Source organism: Cherax quadricarinatus, chromosome 23, assembly GCF_038502225.1.
Source record: "Cherax quadricarinatus isolate ZL_2023a chromosome 23, ASM3850222v1, whole genome shotgun sequence".
In the NCBI taxonomy this organism is placed as follows: domain Eukaryota; kingdom Metazoa; phylum Arthropoda; class Malacostraca; order Decapoda; family Parastacidae; genus Cherax; species Cherax quadricarinatus.
This window is the reverse complement of record NC_091314.1, coordinates 38,326,806-38,352,929: the sequence shown is the minus strand read 5'-3', so window position 1 is coordinate 38,352,929 and position 26,124 is coordinate 38,326,806. Positions and strand designations below refer to the sequence as shown.

The 26,124-nt window shown below is 41.1% G+C and overlaps 1 protein-coding gene and 1 pseudogene across 5 annotated transcripts in view; both read left to right on the top strand.

Moving 5' to 3' along the window:
- AspRS-m (aspartyl-tRNA synthetase, mitochondrial) overlaps positions 1 to 12,085 on the top strand; it is a 120,700-nt gene extending 108,615 nt beyond the window's left edge. For all 5 annotated transcript variants that reach the window (XM_070088098.1, XM_070088096.1, XM_070088094.1 and 2 more), the window contains 2 exons: positions 69 to 255; positions 11,840 to 12,085. In XM_070088098.1, the coding sequence (XP_069944199.1) occupies positions 69 to 255; positions 11,840 to 12,027 (375 nt within the window). In that variant the 3' untranslated portion in view covers positions 12,028 to 12,085. The remainder of the gene's footprint in view (positions 1 to 68; positions 256 to 11,839) is intronic.
- Positions 12,086 to 20,141: 8,056 nt separating this feature from the next.
- Positions 20,142 to 22,290, top strand: LOC138853134 (tigger transposable element-derived protein 1-like; annotated as a pseudogene).
- Positions 22,291 to 26,124: the final 3,834 nt, after the last annotated feature.

Sequence of the window (26,124 nt, the reverse complement as noted above, 5' to 3'; positions counted from 1 at the left end):
ATGAAGTATGACTTACATTATTGATACCTTTATCTGTTAATTACATATTTTCTGAGTTTCTGTTCTAGGCAAAATCACAGCATTATGACCTGGTGTTGAATGGATGTGAAGTTGGCGGTGGATCTATACGAATCCATGACCCAGAGATGCAGCGGTTTGTCCTGCAGGATATTATGGGTGTTGAACCATCAACTCTTGGTTTCCTTATTGAAGCACTGGAGTCTGGGGCTCCACCTCATGGTGGGATTGCCCTTGGTAAATGTTGCTTCTTACAGTTTTCTGGCTTTATAATTCTAGTTAAACAAATGAATAATCTGCCTTCTACCTCTTGGCATTTTAGTTGTCTTCAGTGACTTGCATTTGTTGACCAGGAGGGATTTCATCTCACTTTGCATAAGGTGGGAATGCAAGTAAATAAAAAATATAGTGGTACAGGTTTTAGGAGCTAATTCAAGGAACACACACTCACTAGAAATATGCAGGTGATAGTGTAGTGAATAGAAGTGAAATTGATTAATATTAGCTTGATATATTTATGTTTGTGAGACAGAAAGTCAAAACTGGCAATCCTGGCAGAGTGTAATGTGTTAATCGGGTTTCCTTGTATCGTACTCTTTCAGAATTTTGAAAGTTGGCCTGCTGACTAAATGAACGTGGATATATCTATGATATGCTTTATCTGGTCTGTTAATGAAATCCTTGATGACTTTCTAACCATATTAAATAGATATGTTACCTCCATTAAATTAAATGCTGAAAGTGAGAAGATGGAGCCCTCCCATTTTTTAATACATGTAGGCATAGACTGGACAGGGTTTCTAGGTTTAACACATGGAGAAAGCCTATTACTATGTGTACCTATATAAACTAAAATACAGTAATTTAATTATTAGAATTGTGCCAGAGAGAGCATTTTCAACATTTTAGAGCTTTTCTTGTGTGCAGCTCTTTAGATTCTGGATGGTGAGGTTAACAAAATTTGTGATATGCATAGCTATGAGTTTACAGTACAATACAGTACTTATCCAGTTGGTGGGTTGATAGTAACCTCGAAAATAAAAAAAAAAAAAAAAAGCTTACATGGAGGTCAACAAAAATGTTGAGCATAAACGTGAGAATGTGCTATATCATATCCTTTCATCTCTTCACTGTCAGAAGGTGTAAAGTTGAAGGTCGATGACCCACTGATGGCAACATTGGCATTAGCTGAACACTCTGCATTATATTAGTATTTTGTTTTTTGTACTTTTGGGTTTTTCAAATTTTTTACATTTTTCAGTAACTTTTGTGGCCTTTAACCCTTTGACTGTTTTCGACGTATAAATACGTCTTACGAGCCAGTGTTTCTGACGTATATATACTCAATAATTCTACCGGCTTCAAATCAAGCAGGAGAAAGCTGGTAGGCCCACATGTGAGAGAATGGGTCTGTGTGGTCAGTGTGCACCACATAAAAAAAATCCTGCAGCACACATTGCGTAATGAGAAAAAAAAACTGATCGGTTTTTTGGAATAAAACGCCGACTTTGAGGTGTATTTTCGTATAGTATTTATCGTTGTATTCGCTTTTTCATGATCTTAGGTGATAAAATGGAAAACATATTACAGAAATAGAGATGATTTTCATTACTTAGACGATGAAAACGACCTTGAAACTGAGCTCAAATTAGCGGAAATGTTCGATTTTTACCAATGTTCAGGAGTAAACAAATCACACCACACATCCAATACACGTCAACTGGGGAGTCTAATATTCTTTCACTAGTGCACTGATATTATTTATACCATTTTTACAATAATGCAGTAGTCTGCATAACAGTAAATTTTGTATTTTTTTGTATGAATAAAAAATCAAAATAGAAAGCAATAATAATATAAGAGGGGCCTAGAGATGTGACTAATGAACAGAGGATATGCTATTTTAGTGCCAAGAATGTCTACCTTGTTTATTCTGGACCCTATTTTGAAATTGGCATCTTTTTTAATTTGCGTGAAATTGGCCAAATTGCCAATTTCTGACCACTATATTGGGTAGTTCAAATTGGTAAATGGGCAGTTTCTTGTACTCAGCTGATAGATAAAATGGAGTTCTAAAGAAATAGCTATGAGTTTGGTCAACTGGAACAACGAAATTGGCTGAAAACAGGGCTCAAAGTTGGCGAAATCGCCGATACACATATGTCGCCGATTCCGCTAACTTCGCGGGAGCGTAATTCCGTGAGTTTTCGGCCAAATTTCGAACTCTTGGTGTCATTACCATCGGGAAAAGATTCTCTATCATTTCATAAGAAAAAATAATTTTTTTTTGAATATTTGGCGACATAGAATGACAGTTTCAGAAAGGGGCCTGAAACAGTCAAAGGGTTAAGACTCATATCATACACGATGTACATATGGCCACCCATTGTATGTAACACAATACCTGCACTGATAATGTCAGCAGTACATTATTTACAAAAATGTATACACAACAGCATACACACATGGTGGTGTGGTGGTTGTGTGTGGGTAGTGGAGGCAGCCATGGGTCATTGCAGTGTTGGGTATGGGCCATGCCTCCCAACCTGGGCTGATACTGGTGCTCAATGCCTCTTTGTGCCACCACTTGCTGGTGCATGTGGTACCAGTTTTGCCCAGAGCCTATGACCTTTCCCAAGCAATGCACCATCTTTCTCACTATCACTTGTGTTGCTGGCGTTGGGTCCTGGGATGTACTCTTTTCCCTGGGGATAGCAGTGGGCACACTACCAAACCATGTGTGGCATCATATATATTGATGGTAGTAGGTTGGTAGACAGCAACCACCCAGGGAGGTACTAGCGTCCTGCCAAGTGAATGTAAAACAAAAGCCTGTAATTGTTTTACATGATGGTAGGATTGCTGGTGTTTTTTTGTCTGTCTCATAAATATGCAAGATTACAGGTATGTCTTGCTACTTCTACTTACACTTAGGTAACACTACACATACATGTACACATTTATTTATACACACTCATCTGAGTTTTCTTTGATTTTATCTTAATAGTTCTTGGTCTTATTACTTTTCCTTTTATATCCATGGGGAAGTGGAATAAGAATCTTTCCTCCGTAAGCCATGCATGTTGTGAAAGTCAACTAAAATGCCGGGAACAATGTGCTAGTAACCCCTTTTCCTGTAAAGATTACTAAAAAGAATAAGAAGAAGAAAATTGTCAAAGTGGGAAGTCTGAATGTGCGTGGATGTTGTGCAAATGATAAAGAGATGATTGTGGATGTTATGAATGAGAAGCTGGATGTCCTGACTTTAAGTGAAACAAAGCTGAAGGGGGTGGGAGAGTTTCAATGGAGAAGAATAAATGGGATTAGGTCAGGGGTTTCAAAGAATGAGTAGTAATAATGTTGAAGGATAAGATATGGCAGGAAAAGAGGGACTATAAATGTATTAATTCAAGGATTATGTGGAGTAAAATAAAGGTTGGATGTGAAAAGTGGGTTATAGTAAGTGTATATGCACCTGGAGAAGAGAGAAGTGTAGAGGAGAGAGATTTTGGGAAATGTTGAGTGAAAGCGTGGGGAGTTGTGAACCAAGTGTGAGAGTACTTGTGGTTGGGGATTTCAATGCTAAAGTGGGTAAAAATGTTGTGGAGGGAGTAGTAGGTAAATTTGGGGTGCCAGGGGTAAATGTAAATGGGGAACCTTTAATTGAGCTATGTGTAGAAAGAGATTGGTAACAAGTAATACATATTTTATGAAAAAGAGGATAAATAAATATACAAGGTATGATGTAGCACGTAATGAAAGTAGTTTGTTAGATTATGTATTGGTGGATAAAAGGTTAATTGGTAGGCTCCAGGATGTACATGTTTATAGAGGGGCAACTGATATATCGGATCATTATTTAGTTGTAGCTACAGTTAGAGTAAGAGGTAGATGGGACAAGAGGAAGGTGGCAACAACAAGTAGGAGGGAAGTGAAAGTGTATAAACTAAGGGAGGAGGAAGTTCGGGTGAGATATAAGCGACTATTGGCGGAAAGGTGGGCTAGTGCAAAGATGAGTAGTGGGGGGATTGAAGACGGTTGGATGAGTTTTAAAAATGCAGTATTAGAATGTGGGGCAGAAGTTTGTGGTTATAGGAGGGTGGGTGCAGGAGGAAAGAGGAGTGATTGGTGGAATGATGAAGTAAAGGGTGTGATAAAAGAGAAAAAGTTAGCTTATGAGAGGTTTTTACAAAGCACAAGTGCTATAAGAACAGCAGAGTATATGGAGAGTAAAAGAAAGGTGAAGAGAGTGGTGAGAGAGTGTAAAAAGAGAGCAAATGATAGAGTGGGAGAGGCACTGTCAAGAAATTTTAATGAAAATAAGAAAAAATTTTGGAGTGAGTTAAACAAGTTAAGAAAGCCTAGGGAACGTATGGATTTGTCAGTTAAAAACAGAGTAGGGGAGTTAGTAGATGGGGAGAGGGAGGTATTAGGTAGATGGCGAGAATATTTTGAGGAACTTTTAAATGTTGAGGAAGAAAGGGAGGTGGTAATTTCATGCACTGGCCAGGGAGGTATACCATCTTTTAGGAGTGAAGAAGAGCAGAATGTAAGTGTGGGGGAGGTACGTGAGACATTACGGAGAATGAAAGGGGTTAAAGCAGCTGGAACTGATAGGATCATGACAGAAATGTTAAAAGCAGGGGGGGATGTAGTGTTGGAGTGGTTGGTACTTTTGTTTAATAAACGTTTGAAAGAGGGGAAGGTACCTAGGGATTGGCGGAGAGCATGTATGGTCCCTTTATATAAAGGGAAGGGGAACAAAAGAGATTGTAGAAATTATACACCTGCAGATGTTGCAGGTGTATGGTGTAGGAGGTAGGTTACTGAAAGCAGTGAAGAGTTTTTACGAGGATAGTGAGGCTCAAGTTAGATTATGTAGGAAAGAGGGAGATTATTTCCCAGTAAAAGTAGGCCTTAGACAAAGATGTGTGATGTCACCATGGTTGTTTAATATATTTATAGATGGGGTTGTAAGAGAAGTAAATGCGAGGGTCTTGGCAAGAGGCGTGGAGTTAAAAGATAAAGAATCACACATAAAGTGGGAGTTGTCACAGTTGCTCTTTGCTGATGACACTGTGCTCTTGGAAGATTCTAAAGAGAAGTTGCAGAGGTTGGTGGATGAATTTGGTAGGGTATGCAAAAGAAGAAAATTAAAAGTGAATACAGGAAAGAGTAAGGTTATGAGGATAACCAAAAGATTAGGTGATTAAAGATTGGATATCAGATTGGAGGGAGAGAGTATGGAGGAGGTGAATGTATTCAGATATTTGGGAGTGGACATGTCAGCGGATGGGTCTATGAAAGATGAGGTGAATCATAGAACTGATGAGGGGAAAAGGGTGAGCGGTGCACTTAGGAGTCTGTGGAGACAAAGAACTTTGTTCTTGGAGGCAAAGAGGGGAATGTATGAGAGTATAGTTTTACCAATGCTCTTATATGGGTGTGAAGCATGGGTGATGAATGTTGCAGCGAGGAGAAGGCTGGAGGCAGTAGAGATGTCATGTCTGAGGGTAATGTGTGGTGTGAATATAATGCAGAGAATTCGTAGTTTGGAAGTTAAGAGGAGGTGCGGGATTACCAAAACTGTTGTCCAGAGGGCTGAGGAAGGGTTGTTGAGGTGGTTCGGACATGTAGAGAGAATGGAGCGAAACAGAATGACTTCAAGAGTGTATCAGTCTGTAGTGGAAGGAAGGCGGGGTAGGGGTCAGCCTAGGAAAGGTTGGAGGGAGGGGGTAAAGGAGGTTTTGTGTGCGAGGGGCTTGGACTTCCAGCAGACATGCATGAACGTGTTTGATAGGAGTGAATGGAGACAAATGGTTTTTAACCCTTTGACTGCTTACGCCGTATAAATACGTCTTACGCGCTACTGTTTCTGACGTATATATACTCATAAATTCTAGTGGCTTCAAATCAAGGAGGAGAAACCTGGTAGGCCCACATGTGAGAGAATGGGTCGGTGTGGTCAGTGTGCACCACATAAAAAAAATCCTCCAGGACACAGTGTGTAATGAGAAAAAAAAAACTGACCGTTTTTTTGGATTAAAACGCCGACTTTGAGGTGTATTTTCGTATAGTATTTATCGTTGTACTGTATTCTCGTTTTCATAGTCTTAGGTGATAAAATGGAAAACATATTACAGAAACGGAGATGGTTTTCATTACTTTCGCGATGAAGTAGCGGAAATGTTCGATTTTTACCAATGTTCAGGAGTAAGCAAATCACACCACACGTCCAATACACCCTTCTCTTGTATATATTACTAAATGTAAAATGAGAAACTTTTGTTTTTCCTTTTGGGCCACCCTGCCTCAATGGGATACGGCCAGTCTGTTGAAAGAAAGAAAGATATGACTGGCAGGTTTGTTTTATTTACAAAGTATTAGTACACTCTACTTATTTAGCAGTTTAAACACTATCATCATCATCTTACAGTACTACTATGACTGTTGTGACCAATTCACTCTCATATTATGTAAACATAATAACAAAGCAAGTTCAACTATTTAAAGCATTTTTCGCATTCTACAATCCACATCCTCTTCAAGGGGGGCTCCTTGGCGTGGTGAAGAGGCTCTTGGTCTGAGGAATTAGACCTGTCGGTCTACTTCCTCAGACCGAACCTAATTACCCCCCAATCCCCCGTTCCCTATCCCATCCTCCCCATCCTCCCCTTTTTCCTTTCCTCCTCCTCCTCCCCACCCCTCCCTTTTGCCCTTCCTTTTTGGCCTTTGGTTTTTTTTTTTTTTTTTCCACAGGCACGCTAGTTCCTAGGTAGGGAAAAGGGTACCGGGGTCCATCCCATTCTGTTGAGGTTTTGGCGGTGGCGTAGTTTGCCGTGGAATCTGGATTGCCTGGGGATGTCCTGATCCCTCTCCGGTATCCCGGAGGGTGGCTTTTGGTGTCTCTCGGGCGACGGGTGTATCTCTGGAAGCCACCTTTTGGATTCTGAGGGTGGTGGCCGAAGGAGGTATGCTTTGTGGCGGATTTCCGGCCGCCCTCTCTTTTGTCCACCGAGGTAGCTCGGCAGATGTGAGGTTGCTATCCCGGATTGCTGGTTTACTGGCATGACGGGTAGGGTATGGCACGGGTTCCATGCTGCATCTGCGCTACTTGCGGTGCTGAGGTCCTCTTGGGCGTGGAGGGAGATTTCTGGCCCTTTCATTCCTCCTAGGAACTATCCCTCCCCGGTCCCCCCTTTTTTTATTCTTTTTTTTATTTTTCTTTTCTTTTCTTCTTTCTTTTTTTTCTTAAAAACAAAAAGAAAGAAGTAACCTAACCATGGCAGCCCTAGTCCATGAACCTGCTACTCCCGGGCCCCTTCTTGATACCGCACCCCGTTCTGACCCCGCCTCGTCTTTGGACCACTGTTCGGACACTCCTCATGCCTCTGTACCTCTCGCCAGTGCTGTTTCCTCACCCGCTTCAGGTACTGAGGCCTCGACTGACTCCTTCGATTTATCTGACCTTCGCTCTCCTCTGACTATGCTTCCGGCCTCTCCCTCTCCGGTGCGGCAATTTTCGAATCGCCGGCCTGTTCCACGTCGGACCAACTCTGGTCCCACGCCTAAACGCCAACGACAATTACCTGCTGATGATACTTCTCCACCTTCTCGTGCTTCTCAGAAAAGATCGACACGTCCTTCACTACCTTTCCACGCTCAGTTTCAGACTGCACAATGGAATAAATTCTTCACTTTATGACCGACTTCCTCTACTGCCTATCTTTCTGACCACAGTATTGGCAAGGCACTCCTACGCCATGTTGGTAAAGATATTTCTTTTCATGCTCTCAAGAGCGGTACGCGCATCGTCACCGTACAGAATGCTACCCAGGCTCATGAGCTTTCTCGTCTTTCCCATATCGATACTGTTCCTGTAACTATTGAAAAGCATCATTCCCTCAATTCTTGTAGTGGTACCGTCATTCTGCCCCATACCATAGCTCAACAAAATTTCCAGACATGTGGCACTGACATTCTAGAACAGCTGGAACTCCAAGATCTCCCAATCCTCAAGGTAGACACTTATGTTCTTTCTGCCCGCGGGCGGAGACGATACCCTAGCAATGTGGCTCGTTTAACTTTTGACAGCCGTGAACTCCCATCCTCAGTTTATATAGCAGGACATCGGTTACAAGTTCGAAAGGTGATCCCTAAACCGCAACAGTGTAGAAATTGCTGGCGATTTGGCCATCCAGCGAAATATTGCAGATCTATCGCCGAATGCCCAGTCTGTGGTGCCGATGACCATTCTAATATGTCTTGCAATCGACCTCCCTCTTGCCTTAATTGTCATGAGGCTCACCCTTCATACTCTCGCCGTTGTCAAGTCTACTTAAACGAGCGGGAAATCCGTTACCTCAAAGGTCTCCCTTATGCCATGGCAGTTTCTCATCTCTGCCTCCAAGGGAGACTACCTCGTGTTTCTTATTCCCGTGTTTCAAAACGTCCCCCCACTTCTGGTATCCCATCTTCTGCACCCACCTCTGTGGTTACCTCTCCCATAGTCACTCCTGTAGCTAATTCTTTTGCTGTCCTCGGCTCAGACATCCCTACTTCAACGTCTCAGTCTGATCTCGCTTCTTCGTGTTCTCTCTCACAAGCCTCAGTAGCGGCAAGATCTCGTATGACACCTCCTCCCAATCGTCCCTCTACTTCTCAAAAGTCAAAAAAAGGTCCGTTAACACTTCCTGCCCATCTTCCACCTCCTCATTTTCCCTTCCCTGTCTCTGTACCTGGTTCTCCCCCTCTCACTGGCTCTGTTACAAGTGTAGAGGTTCACCCTCCTCCTCATACTGTACCTTCCTCCCCTGTTCCCTCCCAAGTTTCTTCCTCTTCTGCCACCTCCCAGGTTTCTGCCTCTTCTGTCCCCTTCCACGCTTCTCCAGTTCCCTCCACCCTTTCGCCCCCCCCCCTACCTTGGTACAGTCTATTACAGTTCCAATCTTTACTCATCCTCCCCCTACCATTTCCAATATTGTCTCCCATATGACGTCTCTGAATTCTGAAACACTTGAAGCAATCTCTGAATATATTGCAGAGACCAAACCATCAATGGACACTGATCCACCCTCCGCTCCTTCTCTCTCCTCTACTCCATCTGCGCAACTCCTTTCTTCACAGCGCACCGTTCCTTCGCTGCTTGAACGTTTTCCACTGCCTCCGCATGTGGACTTTTCTAACCCCTCTAGTCCGTAGGGACCCTTACCTGCGGATTTCAGGTATCTTTATCATTGCCAATCATGGCCTATTTACAGTGGAATATACGCGGCCTCAGGGGTAATCGGGGTGAGCTTCAGATGTTACTCTCCCAGTTTTCCCCTGTTGGTGTTTGCTTACACGAACCAAAATTACACTCTGCTGTTATCTCTCCCATCTCAGGCTATAATTTTTGTATTCTTCAGATCCTTTTCCTGATGGGACCTTTAATGAAAGTGTCATTCTTCTACGCACTGATATTCCGTACCATCAGCTATTTGTTCGTACTTCGCTGCATTACACAGCAGCCCGTATCCACTTGCATAGGTGGTATACGCTCTGTTCTTTATATCTCTCTCCTTCTCGGGCATTATCTATTCCGGATATTGCCTTTCTTGTTTCGTCATTACCACCACCGATTCTGTTACTTGGTGATTTTAATGCCCACCATTTCCTCTGGGGGGGGGGTCTCACTGTGATTCCTGTGGCATTCAGTTAGAGGCTTTTCTTGCCACCCACCCCCTCCATGTTTTAAATACAGGTACTCACACCCATTTTCATCCTCGGACTCACACTCTCTCTTGCATCGATCTCTCAGTCTGCTCTTCCTCTGCCGCATTAGACTTCACTTGGTCTGTTCTTCCGGACTTACATGACAGCGATCATTTCCCAATCATTCTTACTTCCCCTTCATATTCACCACCTCTTTGCATCCCACGCTGGCAATTTGATCAGGCAAATTGGAACCTTTACTCACACCTACCTGTTTTTAGAGAGGTTCCTTCTTCGTCCTCCATCGATGAGCTTTTACACCTCTTCTCGTCCTCCGTTTTAACTGCAGCTTCTCATTCTATACCCTAAACTTCGGGCAGGCATTCTCAGAAATGCGTGCCTTGGTGGTCTCCTGCTTGTGCTCGTGCAGTACGTTTGAAACGCGCTGCATGGGGCAGGTACCGGTACAATAGAACCACAGAGAGACTTCTTGATTTTAAGCAGAAGCGTGCGATCGCTCGCCATGTCATCCGTGACGCTAAACGCATTTGCTGGCGAGATTATGTCTCCACCATCACCTCTGCTTCCTCTATGAGTGCAGTCTGGAAAAAAGTATGAAAACTGAGTGGTAAATATTCTCCTGACCCGGCTCCTGTTCTGCGGGTTGCCGGTGTTGATATAGCAAACCCACTAGATGTTGCCAATGAAATTGGCAATCATCTGGTCCATATTTCTCAGGGACTCCATCTATGCCCCTTATTTCTTTCCTCAAAGTCTGCCAGAGAGTTAGCACCCTTGGACTTTTCTTCTTTCAGAGAAGAACAGTATAATGTGCCTTTTACACTTCAAGAACTGGAGGCAACACTCTCAGCTTGCCGATCATCGGCAGCTGGGCCCGACGACATTCATATTCGTATGCTACAATATTTACATCAGTCAGCCCTTGCAGTCCTATTACGCCTTTACAATCTTATTTGGTCACAAGGAGTTCTTCCACAGCTGTGGAAATCCGCCATTGTTCTCCCTTTCCGCAAACCAGGCACTATGGGACATGAAACCTCCCACTATCGTCCCATTGCTCTTACCAGTGCAATTTGCAAAGTGATGGAACGCCTAGTAAATAGATGTTTAGTGTGGTATTTAGAGACACACAACAGTCTCTCCACTCATCAATATGGCTTTCGCAAGGGACGTTCTACCATAGACCCCTTACTACGCTTGGATACGTATGTTCGTAATGCCTTTGCGAATAACCACTCAGTTATTGCCATATTTTTTGACCTTGAGAAGGCATATGACACAACTTGGAGGTATAATATTTTAGCCCAAGCCCACTCCTTAGGCCTTTGAGGCAATCTACCATCCTTCCTTAAGAACTTTTTAACTGACAGGCATTTCCGTGTTTGGGTTAATAATGTGCTCTCCCCGGACTTTATCCAAGTTGAAGGTGCCCCCCAGGGATGTGTTCTGAGCACAACACTTTTTCTCCTTGCTATTAATGATTTGGCCTCTAGTCTTCCATCAAATATTTGGTCATCACTCTATGTTGATGACTTCGCTATTGCCTGTGCAGGCGCTGACTGTTGTGTTTCCAATTGGGCCACCACACGTGGGTTTAAATTTTTCAGCACTAAAACCCACCAAATTACTTTCACTAGACGCTCTGTCATCTCCGATCATCCTCTGTACCTCTATGGCTCCTGTATCCCTGAACGTGATACAGTCAAGTTTCTGGGCCTCCTCTTTGATCGTAGGTTATCCTGGAAACCTCACATTACCTCTCTGAAGGCAACTTGTCACAGCCGGCTGAACCTTCTTAAAACCCTTGCTCATCTTTCATGGGGAGCTGATCGTCGAACCCTCCTTCGCCTACATTCCACCCTTATTTTATCGAAACTTGATTATGGTGACCAGATCTATTCAGCGGCATCTCCTGCTACTCTCTCTAGCCTTAACCCCATTCATCACCAAGGATTACGTTTATGCCTTGGTGCTTTTCGCTCTAAATTTAAAAGGAGAAACTTTCGTTTTTCCTTTTGGGTCACTTCGCCTCGGTGGGATGCGACTGGTTTGTTGAAAGATGATGAAGTCTTTTTATTTTAATCAACTTCTGTTTTTTTTTTTTCAGGCTTTGACCGACTCATTGCTGAATTGTGTAGAGCAAATAGCATACGTGATGTTATTGCATTTCCTAAGACAATGGAGGGTCGATGCTTGATGTCAGGTGCTCCAGGTGACATTACACAGGAAGAAGAGCAACTATACCATATATCTGTTACCCAGAGAGACACTGATGACTCACCTAAGAATTGCTGATGTCTTTGCTAGTGTAATACAGTAGATTTATTTAATAAAATGCAACAGAAATTGAGAAGTTTACATAAATAACCTCTATTTGAGTTTCTTTTAATTTTATTTTGTTGATTTTCAAGCCACATTAGTTACTGTATGTCTGTTATTGTTTCATTAAGTTTAATTAAGAAGTTATCAGTTATTAATACTATACAACTACATAAACAACAGAAAAGACAATTTAGTTATTTCCTTCAGTAACAGTACTTCTTATCCAGTTCCTCATTTACTTTTCACATTAAGTATAAATGGATATTTTTAGGTCTTTGGCTAGACACTGCTTCAATATTATAACTATTCATCAGTGCTAATGTGCCAAGGTATTTCCTAATTACTGAATTCACATTCTTGAATCTTACCTAATTTTCATACTTATATTTTATTCCCTCCTTTTTTAGCTGCTTCATTGCTAATCATGGTTTTTCAGCATCTATTGATTAATATTTTTTTTTCATTATTTTTTATTAACACATCAGCCCTTGTCCACCTAGGCAGTATGGCTCGAAAAAAAGAAACACTTTCATCATCACTCACCTCATCAGTCTTGCTAAAGGCATGCTGATATTACAATTTAAAAACTGCAACATATCTCTACCCCTTCTTCAGAGCATAGGCAGTGTACTTCCCACCTCCAGGACTCATCTCTGGCTAACCAGTTTCCCTGAATCCTTTCATAAATGTCATTACTTTGCTCACACTCCAACAGTACATAAAGTCATTAAAACCACTTGCTCCTGTCTAACATGTTCATGCATGCTTACTGGAAGTCTAAGCCCTTTACACACAAAACCTCCTTTATCCCCCACCCTCAAAACCATTCCTAGGACAACCCCTACCCTGCCTTCTACTTCAGATTTATATATGTACTCCCTCCAAGTCATTCTACTTTGGCTAGCAGAGCTCTTCCTTCACATTCTGAGGGGTCCGGGTTCAATTACCAGCGGGGGTGGAAACACTGGTCGTGTTTCCTTACACCTGTTGTCTTGTTCACCTAGCAAGTAGGTACCTGGGTGTTAGTGAACTGGTGTGAGTTGCATCCTGGGGGACAAGACTGAGGACCCCAATTCAATTCAATTCAATTCAAAGTTTATTCTGATGGGATAAAGATAGAAATGTTAAAAGCAGGTGGGGATATAGTTTTGGAGTGGTTGGTGCAATTATTTAATAAATGTATGGAAGAGGGTAAGGTACCTAGGGATTGGCAGAGAGCATGCATAGTTCCTTTGTATAAAGGCAAAGGGGATAAAAGAGAGTGCAAAAATTATAGGGGGATAAGTCTGTTGAGTGTACCTGGTAAAGTGTATGGTAGAGTTATAATTGAAAGAATTAAGAGTAAGACGGAGAATAGGATAGCAGATGAACAAGGAGGCTTTAGGAAAGGTAGGGGGTGTGTGGACCAGGTGTTTACAGTGAAACATATAAGTGAACAGTATTTAGATAAGGCTAAAGAGGTCTTTGTGGCATTTATGGATTTGGAAAAGGCGTATGACAGGGTGGATAGGGGGGCAATGTGGCAGATGTTGCAAGTATATGGTGTAGGAGGTAGGTTACTGAAAGCAGTGAAGAGTTTTTACGAGGATAGTGAGGCTCAAGTTAGAGTATGTAGGAAAGAGGGAAATTTTTTCCCAGTAAAAGTAGGCCTTAGACAAGGATGTGTGATGTCACCTTGGTTGTTTAATATATTTATAGATGGGGTTGTAAGAGAAGTAAATGCGAGGGTCTTGGCAAGAGGCGTGGAGTTAAAAGATAAAGAATCACACACAAAGTGGGAGTTGTCACAGCTGCTCTTTGCTGATGACACTGTGCTCTTGGGAGATTCTGAAGAGAAGCTGCAGAGATTGGTGGACGAATTTGGTAGGGTGTGCAAAAGAAGAAAATTAAAGGTGAATACAGGAAAGAGTAAGGTTATGAGGATAACAAAAAGATTAGGTGATGAAAGATTGAATATCAGATTGGAGGGAGAGAGTATGGAGGAGGTGAACGTATTCAGATATTTGGGAGTGGACGTGTCAGCGGATGGGTCTATGAAAGATGAGGTGAATCATAGAATTGATGAGGGAAAAAGAGTGAGTGGTGCACTTAGGAGTCTGTGGAGACAAAGAACTTTGTCCTTGGAGGCAAAGAGGGGAATGTATGAGAGTATAGTTTTACCAACGCTCTTATATGGGTGTGAAGCATGGGTGATGAATGTTGCAGCGAGGAGAAGGCTGGAGGCAGTGGAGATGTCATGTCTGAGGGCAATGTGTGGTGTGAATATAATGCAGAGAATTCGTAGTTTGGAAGTTAGGAGGAGGTGCGGGATTACCAAAACTGTTGTCCAGAGGGCTGAGGAAGGGTTGTTGAGGTGGTTCGGACATGTAGAGAGAATGGAGCGAAACAGAATGACTTCAAGAGTGTATCAGTCTGTAGTGGAAGGAAGGCGGGGTAGGGGTCGGCCTAGGAAGGGTTGGAGGGAGGGGGTAAAGGAGGTTTTGTGTGCGAGGGGCTTGGACTTCCAGCAGGCATGCGTGAGCGTGTTTGATAGGAGTGAATGGAGACAAATGGTTTTTAATACTTGACGTGCTGTTGGAGTGTGAGCAAAGTAACATTTATGAAGGGATTCAGGGAAACCGGCAGGCCGTACTTGAGTCCTGGAGATGGGTAGTACAGTGCCTGCACTCTGAAGGAGGGGTGTTAATGTTGCAGTTTAAAAACTGTAGTGTAAGCACCCTTCTGGCAAGACAGTGATGGAGTGAATGATGGTGAAAGTTTTTCTTTTTCGGGTCACCCCTCCTTGGTGGGAATCGGCCAGTGTGATAATAAAAAAAAAAGGATTACAATGTTGATTTTACAGAAATTTGGTTATTGTGTGGTTTACATGTTGTAAAATAGTGATTACAGAGTGTACCACTAGAACACCTAGCATGGCTAGGCATTTCGGGCAGACTTAGTTTAATTCTTAATTTTAAAATATTACAAATTATGAGGTAAGTTGGTATTATAGCCAAGTGACTACTAGTTTGTGAGTTTAGCAATGCGAATGCTTTTGTTTTGGCACAGTACATAGTTTCAGTATTGGAGTATCACGGGGTTCATTATTTTAAGATTGAGATTAATATTTCTGTTTATGGTCAAATGGGTGAGTGAGTGTAAGTGTGAACCACCAGGTGGTATTCGTTTAGTTAGCTGATGGGGTGTATCAGGGAGATAAGATGTTTTCTAATGGTAGTTTTGAAGGTGATGAATGTGTCTGCAGTTCTAGAGTTCTCAGGTAGGGTGTTCCAGATTTTAGGGCCTTTGACATGCATTGAATTTTTGTAAAGGTTTAGTCGGACACGGGGAATGTCGTAGAGATGTTTGTCTGGTGTTATGCCTGTGGGTTCTGTCACAACTATCAAGAAAGCGTTTTAGGTCAAGGTTGATATTGGAGTTTAAGGTCCTGTAGATGTAGATTGCACAGTAGTAAGTGTGGATGTACTGAACAGGGAGTAAGTTTAGATCTATGAAGAGTGGGGGGGTGTGTTGCCAGGGATGGGATTTAGTGATTATTCTTACTGCAGCTTTTTGTTGGGTTATTATTGGCTTTAGGTGTGTTGCTGCAGTTGATCCCCAAGCACAAATAGCATAGGTGAGGTATGGATAAATAAGTGAGTGGTATAGTGTGAGAAGGGCATTTTGCGGCACGTAGTATCGTATCTTGGAGAGGATCCCAACCGTTTTGGATACTTTTTTGGTTATGTATTGGATATGGGTGCTGAAATTCAGGTTGTTGTCAAGGTATAGGCCTAGGAATTTGCCCTCATTATGTCTGGTAATTAGAGTGTTGTCGATCTTAATGTTAATTTGTGCATCTCCTGCTCTGCTACCAAACATAATGTAGTAGGTTTTGTCAGTGTTAAGCGTAAGTTTATTGGCTGTCATCCAAGTCGATATTTTGATCAGCTCCTCGTTAACAATGGTGTTGAGGGTGGCAAGATTAGGGTGAGAGATGACATAAATCGTGTCGTCAGCAAAGAGAATGGGTTTCAGGTGTTGGGATACGTTTGGAAGATCATTGATGTATATGAGGAAGAGCAGGGGACCAAGGACACTTCCCTGCGGAACTCCAGTATCAAGTGGCCGTGTTGTTGATGCTGTGTCTTTAATGGTGACATACTGATACCTATTAGTAAGGTAAGATTTGAAATAAGCAAGCGCATGGCCTCTTATACCGTAATGGTCAAGTTTGTGGAGTAGGATGTCATGGTCTACTGTGTCAAAAGCTTTTCTTGGGTCTATAAAAATTCCTAGTGGATATTCCTTATTTTCCAATGCTGTGTAAAGCAGATCTAGCATTTTTATGATTGCATCATTAGTGCTTTCATTTTTCCTGAATCCAAATTGGCAGGGGTTGAGTATGTTTTGTGCCGTTATAAATGAATATAGTCTCCTGTGCACGAGTTTCTCAAAGATTTTGGATAGCAATGGTAAGTTTGATATTGGCCTATAGTTGTTTAAGTTTGTAGGGTCACCACCTTTGTGTATTGGTGTAACCCTTGCCATCTTGAGTAGTTTCGGGAAGGTGCTAGTTTCTAGTGACTTGTTAAAAAGTAATGAAATAGCATGCGAGAGGACATGGGCCGCTCGCTGGTACAGTAATGGTGGGACATGAGACAGATTCCCTGAGTTATTTTTAAGTGACTTTATAATCTCGGTGACTTCCGTGGGCTCAGTTGGTGCAAGATAGAAGGAATTTGGGAAATTCCCATCTAGGTAGTCCCCGGCATGGACATTGGTATGTGGGATTTTATTGGCGAGATTAGATCCTATGGTTGAGAAGAAGTCGTTTATCTTGTTAGCTGTGTCAGTGGGATGTAGTGGTGTTTCATTAGGTTTAGTTAGGACAATATTCTTGGTTTTTTTCAGTTTGTGGATCCCTAGAATCTGAGAGAGTGTTTTCCAGGTCTTTTTTATATCTCCTCTAGTGTCTGTGAATCTACTGGAGTAGTATAGTTGTTTGGCTTTCTTTATTACTTTGGTGAGAACTGATGAATAGTGTTTAAGAATATCTTTGTGTATTAAGTGTTACGAGTATGACCATACCCGTTTTATTTTATAATTGGATAATCCCCTTTATTTTATAATACATGTATATATGTTAAGGCAAATATTAATGCTAATATTGTATGTATTATATTATGTTTTGTTACGCTTTAATATTATTTCCATGTAGTGGGAAACCACTAGATTTAAGTGCCGGTTAGCAGTTCAGGTACTGAGGTCTCCCTCAGTCACGTGACCAACCTGACATTGGCTTACCACTCAGTGGTACCGTCAGTAGGTTCACAGCACTCGCTGAGAGTAGGTTCACCGCCCTCGCTCAGAGCAGGTTCACTACTCTTACTGAGTAGGTTCTCAGCCCTTGCTCTGAGTAGGTTCACTACTCTTACTGAGTAGGTTTACAGCACCTGCTCAGAGAAGGTTCACAACCCTTGCTCTGAGTAGTTTTACAGCACTCGCTGATAGTATGTCCTTCACACTCACTCTGACTAGCCTTCCCACTTCTAGTCTGGGCTTGCATAGCCAAGGGAGCATACCTCACTCATTGACCTCTCATAAGAGACATGTCAAGTTCTCTCTTGTGGTCGTTTTTCTTTCATGACTGACTTCCTTTCTTAAGCTTGTCACTTTCGAGTTATTTATACTCTGGTAAATTAATCTTTCAGGTGACTGAATAAGCCTTGTCGGCCTTTATGTTAATTTGTGGTCTAAGCTATTCTTAGTCATGTTGGATGTAAGTCCGTCACTTACGAGTTCTTGTATACTCTGAATTGATAGTTCAGATAAGTCTTTATAAGCATTGTAAGTTACTTTGTGGCTAGGTCTTAATAACCCTTATAGGTGCATATTATTGGTGATTTTAGTACAAAGCTCAACCTCGAGAGGTTCATTTATTCATATCAGTATACTGGTACGTACCAAGAGAAATGTGAGAGTTAAACTCCGTATTTTATGTTAATCATAACATATCAAACTCCTTATTTTATGTTAATCATAACATAACATACATTAAGCTAAAACTCTACTAGTAAAGATTGTAAGTTTTAGTTATTTGTTTTGTAATCCTGAATTCTTAAGTTATTGTTGCAAAACCGTAAACAGGCCATATGTTCAATAAGAATGCCACCTTAACACTCTACCATACCATTGGAGAAGGTTAAGAAGACGAGTTTTGTAACATAAGACAGTCCCTCAATGAAGCACTGCCTCTCTTGGGTTATCCTGGGTGGCTAACCCTCTGAGGTTAAAAATCTTGTTACATTTAGTAACCCCACAATCTACAAATTCACATATTTACACCACACATTGCCCTGAGACGTGAATCACTGTCTCCAGCCTCCTCTCCACTGCAACATTCACATCTCAAGCTTCACACCATCCTTTTCTGTTAATAATAATATTAATTTATTCTCAAAAAAGTCATTAAATTTGTATGAAATAAAGCAGTTTACAATTAGGTTAAAGTACTGTATCTACAATGATGCTCATACTATGTATAGCATCTTGGGCAAACATAACATACTAATGCAAGGTTAATGTAGTTTAAGTAAAAGGCTCAACTAACATAGGTCATTCATTAGCATTGGAGGTTCAATCATCCATCTCTTAAGTGTGAGACACACATGCTGCTACTTGGTAAACGTTTGCTTAAGTACAATATAACTAAAGGTGGTGCAAAAGTTACTTTACAATGGGTCTGTCAGGTTGGGGTTGGAAACTAGTGTATTTGAACATGAGTAAGGGTTTTAAATTAGAAATTATTATTATTTTTATATGGATAATGTCTATAAAACACTGACACTAATTTAGGTTCTAAACAGAATTCCAAGTTTAAAATATCACAATTTACTATATATAGTTGACTTACATAGTTTGTTTGGTTGGTTGAAACGTCTCGCTTACCACAGTGTAAAGCTCAACTCAGGATTATAATTACAGTAGGGCCCCGCTTTATGGCGTTTCGTTTTACGGCATTCCGCTAATACGGACATTTCAAATTATGACCAAAACTCGCTATACGGCTCCCCCCACCTGTCTTTCTAATACGGTCACAGCGGCCCACCGAGTTTGTTTACATTCTCCCTGAGCACATCTCATTATGTCTGGAAACTTTCCAAAATTTCAAGTGTTTTAAAGTTATTGTATATTTTATATGTATTGTACTTGATAATTAAACTTGTGTACACCTGTACCTAAATAAACTTACACACTGTGCTGGCATGTAGGTACACATTAAAATCACTAAGAGTCTCTCTACTCTTGATGCAATAATAATAATAATAATAATAATAATAATAATAATAATAATAATAATAATAATAATAATCTCTTGGGCGCATTAATGTCGCATATTACATTAATATAGACATTTCCCTTAATCTATCTATGATATTTTTTTCAAAATTTTATAAGAAACACATTATGTAACACACAAACATGATACATGCACCCACAGTATAAAAATTTATACAAATATGAGATGTTTACCAAACGGTTTGTAGAAGTGTCGGAAGAATTAGGTTTTCTCTAGCCCGTCACCTGTTACTAGGGATAACTGTAGAAAAATATTCCTTTTGTATGCCTTCACTTTATAGCTATTCATGACCCTTGTGGGTCTAGCACTTCTTTTTTATTATGATTATAATAATAATAATAATATCATCATTCACTCTAAAAATGGTGTGTTCCATGAGAATAGGAGTGTTGCTGTTTATTATTCTGTACTAACTTGTACACTGTAAGAGTATTTGCTTCGTGATTTAATTACAGTGGACCCCCGCATAACGATTACCTCCGAATGCGACCAATTATGTAAGTGTATTTATGTGAGTGAGTTTGTGTGTGTATGTTTGGGGGTCTGAAATGGACTAATCTACTTCACAATATTTCTTATGGGAACAAATTCGGTCAGTACTGGCACCTGAACATACTTCTGGAGTGAAAAAATATCGTTAACCGGGGGTCCACTGTATTATAATAATAATAATAATATTATAAGGTAAAAGTTTCACAAACTCTTACATATGTACATGAATGAACTAAAACTGGACACGTATTAATACCGTCTATTTTGCCTGACCGAGTGATCGTCCACAACCTGTTCAGTTTGTTTTTTTATGCTGTCTGAGCTCGGTGTATCTCGTTCTCTCTCGTTTGCTCTTCGTTAACTAATTGGCTCTCGTTGACGATGGCATCTAAGCTTAGTTGTGATAAAAAGAAGAGTCGTAAGCCTCTTACTTTAAGTGCCAAGTTAGAAATGATTAAACTTAGTGAACAAGGTATGTCAATGGCTGAGATAGCACGTAAGCTTGGTTTGGCTTGTCAAACAGTTAGTACAGTTGTGAACAATAAGGAGAAAGTGTTGCAGGAAGTTAAAAGTGCTACACCAGTGACCACTAAAGTTATAAGAAAACGTGATAACCTTATTGCTGACATGGAAAAACTTTTAATGGTGTGGATTGATGATCAGACTAGTCACAATGTGCCTTTAAGCAGAGCCATTATCCAGTCCAAAGCCCTAAGTCTCTTCAATTCTATGAAGGCTGAGAGAGGGGAGGAAGCTGCTGAAGATAAATTCTCAGCTAGCAGAGGCTGGTTTAATAGGTTTAAGGAAAGAAGTCAACTTCACAACATCAGAGTGCAGGGTGAAGCTGCAAGCGCTGACAATTTAGCTGCAGAAAATTATCCACGTGAACTAGCCGAGATAATAGAATGTGGTGGATATACCAAGTAACAGATTTTTAATGTGGATGAGACTGCATTATTTTGGAAGAAGATGCCATCTAGGACAATTATTGCTAAGGAAGAGAAGTCAATGCCTGGCTTCAAAGCTGCAAAAGACAGGCTAACACTCTTGCTAGGAGCTAATGCAGCTGGTGACTGCAAGTTAAAACCTATGATGATTTATCACACAGAGAATCCTAGGGCCCTAAAGAACTATGCAAAAGGCAGCCTCCCAGTTTATTATAAATCTAATTCGAAAGCTTGGATGACTGCCAGTCTTTTCATAAGTTGGTTCACGGACTATTTTAAGCCTACAGTTGAGGCTTACTGCAAGGAAAAGAAAATTCCTTTTAATGTTTTACTTGTTTTTACTTGTTTTTGCCCACCCTACAGCTCTACATGGTATGTACGGAGATAAATGTTGCTTTTATACCTGCAAACACAACTTCATTACTGCAGCCGATGGACCAAGGTGTAATTGCAGCCTTTAAATCTTATTACCTAAGAAGAACTTTCATTAAGGCTGTAAATTTCCTAGACAGTGATAAAATGCCTGGGCCTAAACAAAATAAATTAAAAACCTTTTGGAAAGGTTTCACAATTTTGGATGGCATTAAAAATATTAGAGATGCATGGAATGAAGTTAAAGAAACTACACTCAAAGGTGTTTGGAAGAATCTGATTCCTGAACTTATGGATGATTTTGAAGGTTTTGAGAATCCAGTGGGGAAAGTGTGTGTAAATGTTGTGGATATGGCAAGGGAATTAGAACTGGAAGTGGAGCCCGAGGATGTGGAAGAACTGCTTCTCTCTCATGATAAGGCTCTGACAGACCAAGACCTTCTGATTGAAGAGCAAAGAAAGAAATTTCATGAAGAGGAGATCCATCCTGATGATTGTCCTGTTACCATTAAAGAAATGAAAACCCAGGATTTGGAAGAAGGCTGACCTCTTGGGGAGGGTCGATGGTGCTCGTGCAAGCAGCAGATCCCGGGGCAACTTGCTGCTGTTTGTAATGGCTGTCTGCCGAGGAGAGACAGGCACCTAGCAACATCTGTTGTTGGGGCAATGGATGAATTCCCTGCTATGTTTGTTAACTGCTCATTACTCTGTAATTTGTCTATGATTGTAATCATGTGATAACGTGTTTATCATTCATTACCTTTGAAACTTGTCATGATCTTGACCAGCTCTACCTGGAGCTCATTACCTTTGTAAATTCTCATGATTAATGTGTTTATGATTCATTACCTTTGCAATTATTCATGAGTGTGACCAGCTCTACCTGGAGCTCATTACCTTTGTAACTTGGTCATGATTATGACCAGATGTAGTTCATTACCTTTGTAACTTGCTCAGCTATCAAAACTTTGGAGTGCAGTCCCTGGACCAATTATGTACCTCTGTAATCTTTTGACTACCGCCCACAGGATGGGTACGGGTTGCATAATAAACATATTAAACTGAAACTGGAAGAAGCTATCAACCATATAGAAATAGCAATGGCAATTTTTGAGAAGATTGATCCAAATTTTGAACGAAGTTCAACAGTGAATACAACCCTTTCCCATGATGTTACATGCTATAAAGAAATTTTAAGGGAAAGGAAAAAAAAATCCATGAGGCAAAGTTCAATGCTTTCCTACTTTAAGAAAATATCATGGCAACCTTCAACATCAACAGCCAGCCTTCAACAGCCTTCAACATCAACAGCTAGCCTTCAACAGCCTTCAACATCAACAGCCAGCCTTCAACAGCCTTCAACATCAACAGCCAGCCTTCAACAGCCTTCAACATCAACAGCCAGCCTTCAACAGCCTTCAACATCAACAGCTAGCCTTCAACATCAACATACACCCCTTCAAAAGCTTCACACAAGTCTCCAAAACGAATCAAATTAGTTGAAGAATTAGAGGATGATGGTCTTCCATCTCATGATTTGATTCAATAACTACATTGCCACTCACCTCTTACACATTCATATTAAGTAATTAAAGGTATGTAATAAATGTACTGTGTGTGTAATTTTACTTTTCATTGTGTTTTTTAATGCTTAGTTCTATTGCTAATTTAATATATGTCAGTGTAAATACGTTATCTAGCATTTATATGCATTTACAAGGAAAATAAAAGGGTGTTCCACTTTACGGCGGTTTCCACTTTACGGCGGTAGCCTGGAACCTAACCAGCCGTATAAGTGGGGCCCTACTGTATGTACTTCTGGGAAATAATACAAATATAGCATTGCCATGCAAGGCTAGGCTTAATAAACCTGAAAATATTTTGTGTTGGAAGTTAACATACGGTAGTCATTGCAGTACAGGTTTAGTGTTTTTGATGAATACTCTGTATTAATTATAATTTTATTTAGTTCTAAATTATAATTAATTCAGATGTTTAATGGCTTTGTGACTGTAAGGTTCCCTTCTCTGATGACTGATCAGGAAATTCCCCAGTCTTAAACCCTATTGAGAACCTCTGGACTGTGATAATGAGAGATCTACAGGGGTAAGGACATCAGCTTACTCCCACAGCTGGAGGTTGTCATCTATGAGTCATGGGAAGAATTTACCCCAAAAAACCCTCAAGAATTTATGTGAATCACTTCTCAGATGATCGAAGGATGTCCAAATGAACAAAGGACGACTTACAAAATAATAAATCATTGGTAAAATCACCACACTATTTAATTTTTCTAAAGTTCATGATCGTGGTTTAAGAGAGGGCCAGCATAATTTAATGATAAACACTATATTTGTGAGTGAACCATAGAACCAACGAAGGACAAAAAGCGGACAGTGCAGTGAGGGGTCTGTGGAGAAAAAAAACTTTATCATGGAGGCAAAAAGGGGAATGTACCAGAGTATAGTGGCACCACCAATATTATAGGAGTACAGTGGACCCCCACCTTACGATATTAATCCATTCCTGAGAGCTCATCATAAGCCAAAATTATCGTAAGGCGAATTAATTTTCCCCATAAGAAATAATGGAAATCAAATTATTCTGTTCCTGACACCCCAAAGTATGAAAAAAAAATTTTTACCAAATGAAATATTAATTTTAATACACACAAACTGAAGAAGACATGCACAATTACTACTCTACTAAGAATAGAATACATGACACTTACCTTTATTAAGATCTGGTGATGATTGATGGGATGGGAGGAGGGGAAAGTGTGGAAGTTGTTATTGTTTAGAAGGGGAATCCCCTTCCATTAGGACTTGAGGTAGCAAGTCCTTTTCTGGGGTTACTTCCCTTCTTCTTTTAATGCCACTAGGACCAGCTTGAGAGTCACTGGACCTCCCATTCCTTTAAGACTTTCCTAAAATGGGCCATAACATTGTCACTGTACAGGTTGCCAACATGGCTTGCAGTAGCTGTGTCAGGGTGATTTTCATCCGTAAAGGTTTGCAGTTCAACCCACTTTGCACACATTTCCTTAATCTCTCTTTTCAATTCCATACTAATTCTCATCCTTTTTACCACAGGGATGGCACTAGAAGCTTTCTTGGGGCCCATGGTGACTTATTTTGCAGTTACAAGCACTAAAAACACTGGGATAATGTGAAAGGTACCGAACGTATGCATAGATGTGGCCGCACTGACTGGCTTGTAAACACTGGCGCTGAGGCCACACGTGGGGCGCGTTCCAGACGAATCACGTAAGGGGAGTTTTTATCGTGAGGTGCAAAATTTTTGCGTTCAAATGCTTCGTATGGCAGATTTAACTTAAAGCGATGCGTTCGTAAGGCGGGGGTCCACTGTATATAGTATGGGTTTTTAAATGTTGAAGCCTTGAGGAAGCTGGAGGCAGTGGAAATGTCTTTGGTAGAGTGTAATCTGTGGTGTGACCATTATGCAGAGAATTTGGAATTTTGCAATTAAGTGGTGTGGGGTAACTAAAAGTATTATTCAGATAACTGAGGAGGGGTTGTTGGGGAAGTTAGGACATTTAGAGAAGAATCAGGGGGTCTCTAGCTTGTATAGACTGTACAATATAAGTAAGTCTTGTTCTAGTTTGTGCATGGAGACAAGAATTTCTGGCAGGATAGGTAACTCTCAAAAGAAGTGTGGCCTAGGCATGCTTGTGAGAACAGGACTCAAGTAGTCCTGTGTTATCTATATTAGTAGTGACTGCTAGAGTGGGCATCTCACCATGTCCCTCCCCACTCCCATCCACACACAAAGAAACTGACTGGGAATCACAAATAAATTGACCAGGAAAACCTGGAGCCACATGAGTGCCCAGAAACTTAGAGGGCTAAGATGATGGAGGTTGTACTGGAAAACCTCATGCATCAATACATTAGGGGTACTACCAGAGAGAGAGAGAGAGAGAGAGAGAGAGAGAAGAAGAAAAGATGAATCAGCAAGACTGGACCTGGTATTCACTTTGAGTAGTGCAGATACTGAGGATATCACATATGAAAGGCCCCTCGGGGCTAGTGATCACGTGGTTCTGAGCTTTAAATACACAGAGTTATAAGTGGAGAGGGAAACAGGAAGGGCAGGACAAATGAAGCCAAACTACAAGAGAGGGGACTACACAGGCATGAGGGATTTTCTGCACGAAGTTCAGTGGGACAGAACTGGCAGAGAAATCAGTAAATGAGATGGAATATGTGACAACATATGTAATGAAGCAGAGGGGAGGTTTGTATCCATGGGCAACAGAAATAATGAGAAGGTCAGGATGAGCCCTTGGTTCACCCAAAGGTGTAGAGAGGCCAAAACCAATGTGCTAAAGAATGGAAGAAGTATAGAAAGCAAACGACAGAGTAAAATAAGGAGAGCAGTCACAGAGCCAGAAATGAATATGCTCAAGTTAGAAGAGAGGCCCAACCACAATACGAAAATGACATAGCAGCAAAAGCCAAATCTGACCCAAAGCTGTTGTACAACCACATGAGGAAAACAATAGTCAAGGACCAGGTAATCAGGCTGAGGAAGGAAGGAGGAGAGATCACAAGAAACGACCGAAAAGTATGTGAGGAGCTCAACATAAGATTCAAAGAAGTAGTCACAGAGGAGACAAAAGGGTCTCCAGAAAGATGGAGGTGGTATACACCATCAAGTGTTGGACACAATACATACAAACGAGGAGGAAGTGAAGAGGCTGCTAAGCGAGCTAGATACCTCAAAGGCAATGGGGCTGGATAACATCTCTCCATGGGTCCTGAGAGAGGGAGCAGAGGTGCTGTGTGTAGCATTGACACCAATCTTCAAAACATCTATCAAAACAGGACGACTACCTGAGGTATGGAAGACAGCAAGTATAGGCCCAGTTTTTTAAAAAAAGAGAGAGACATGAAA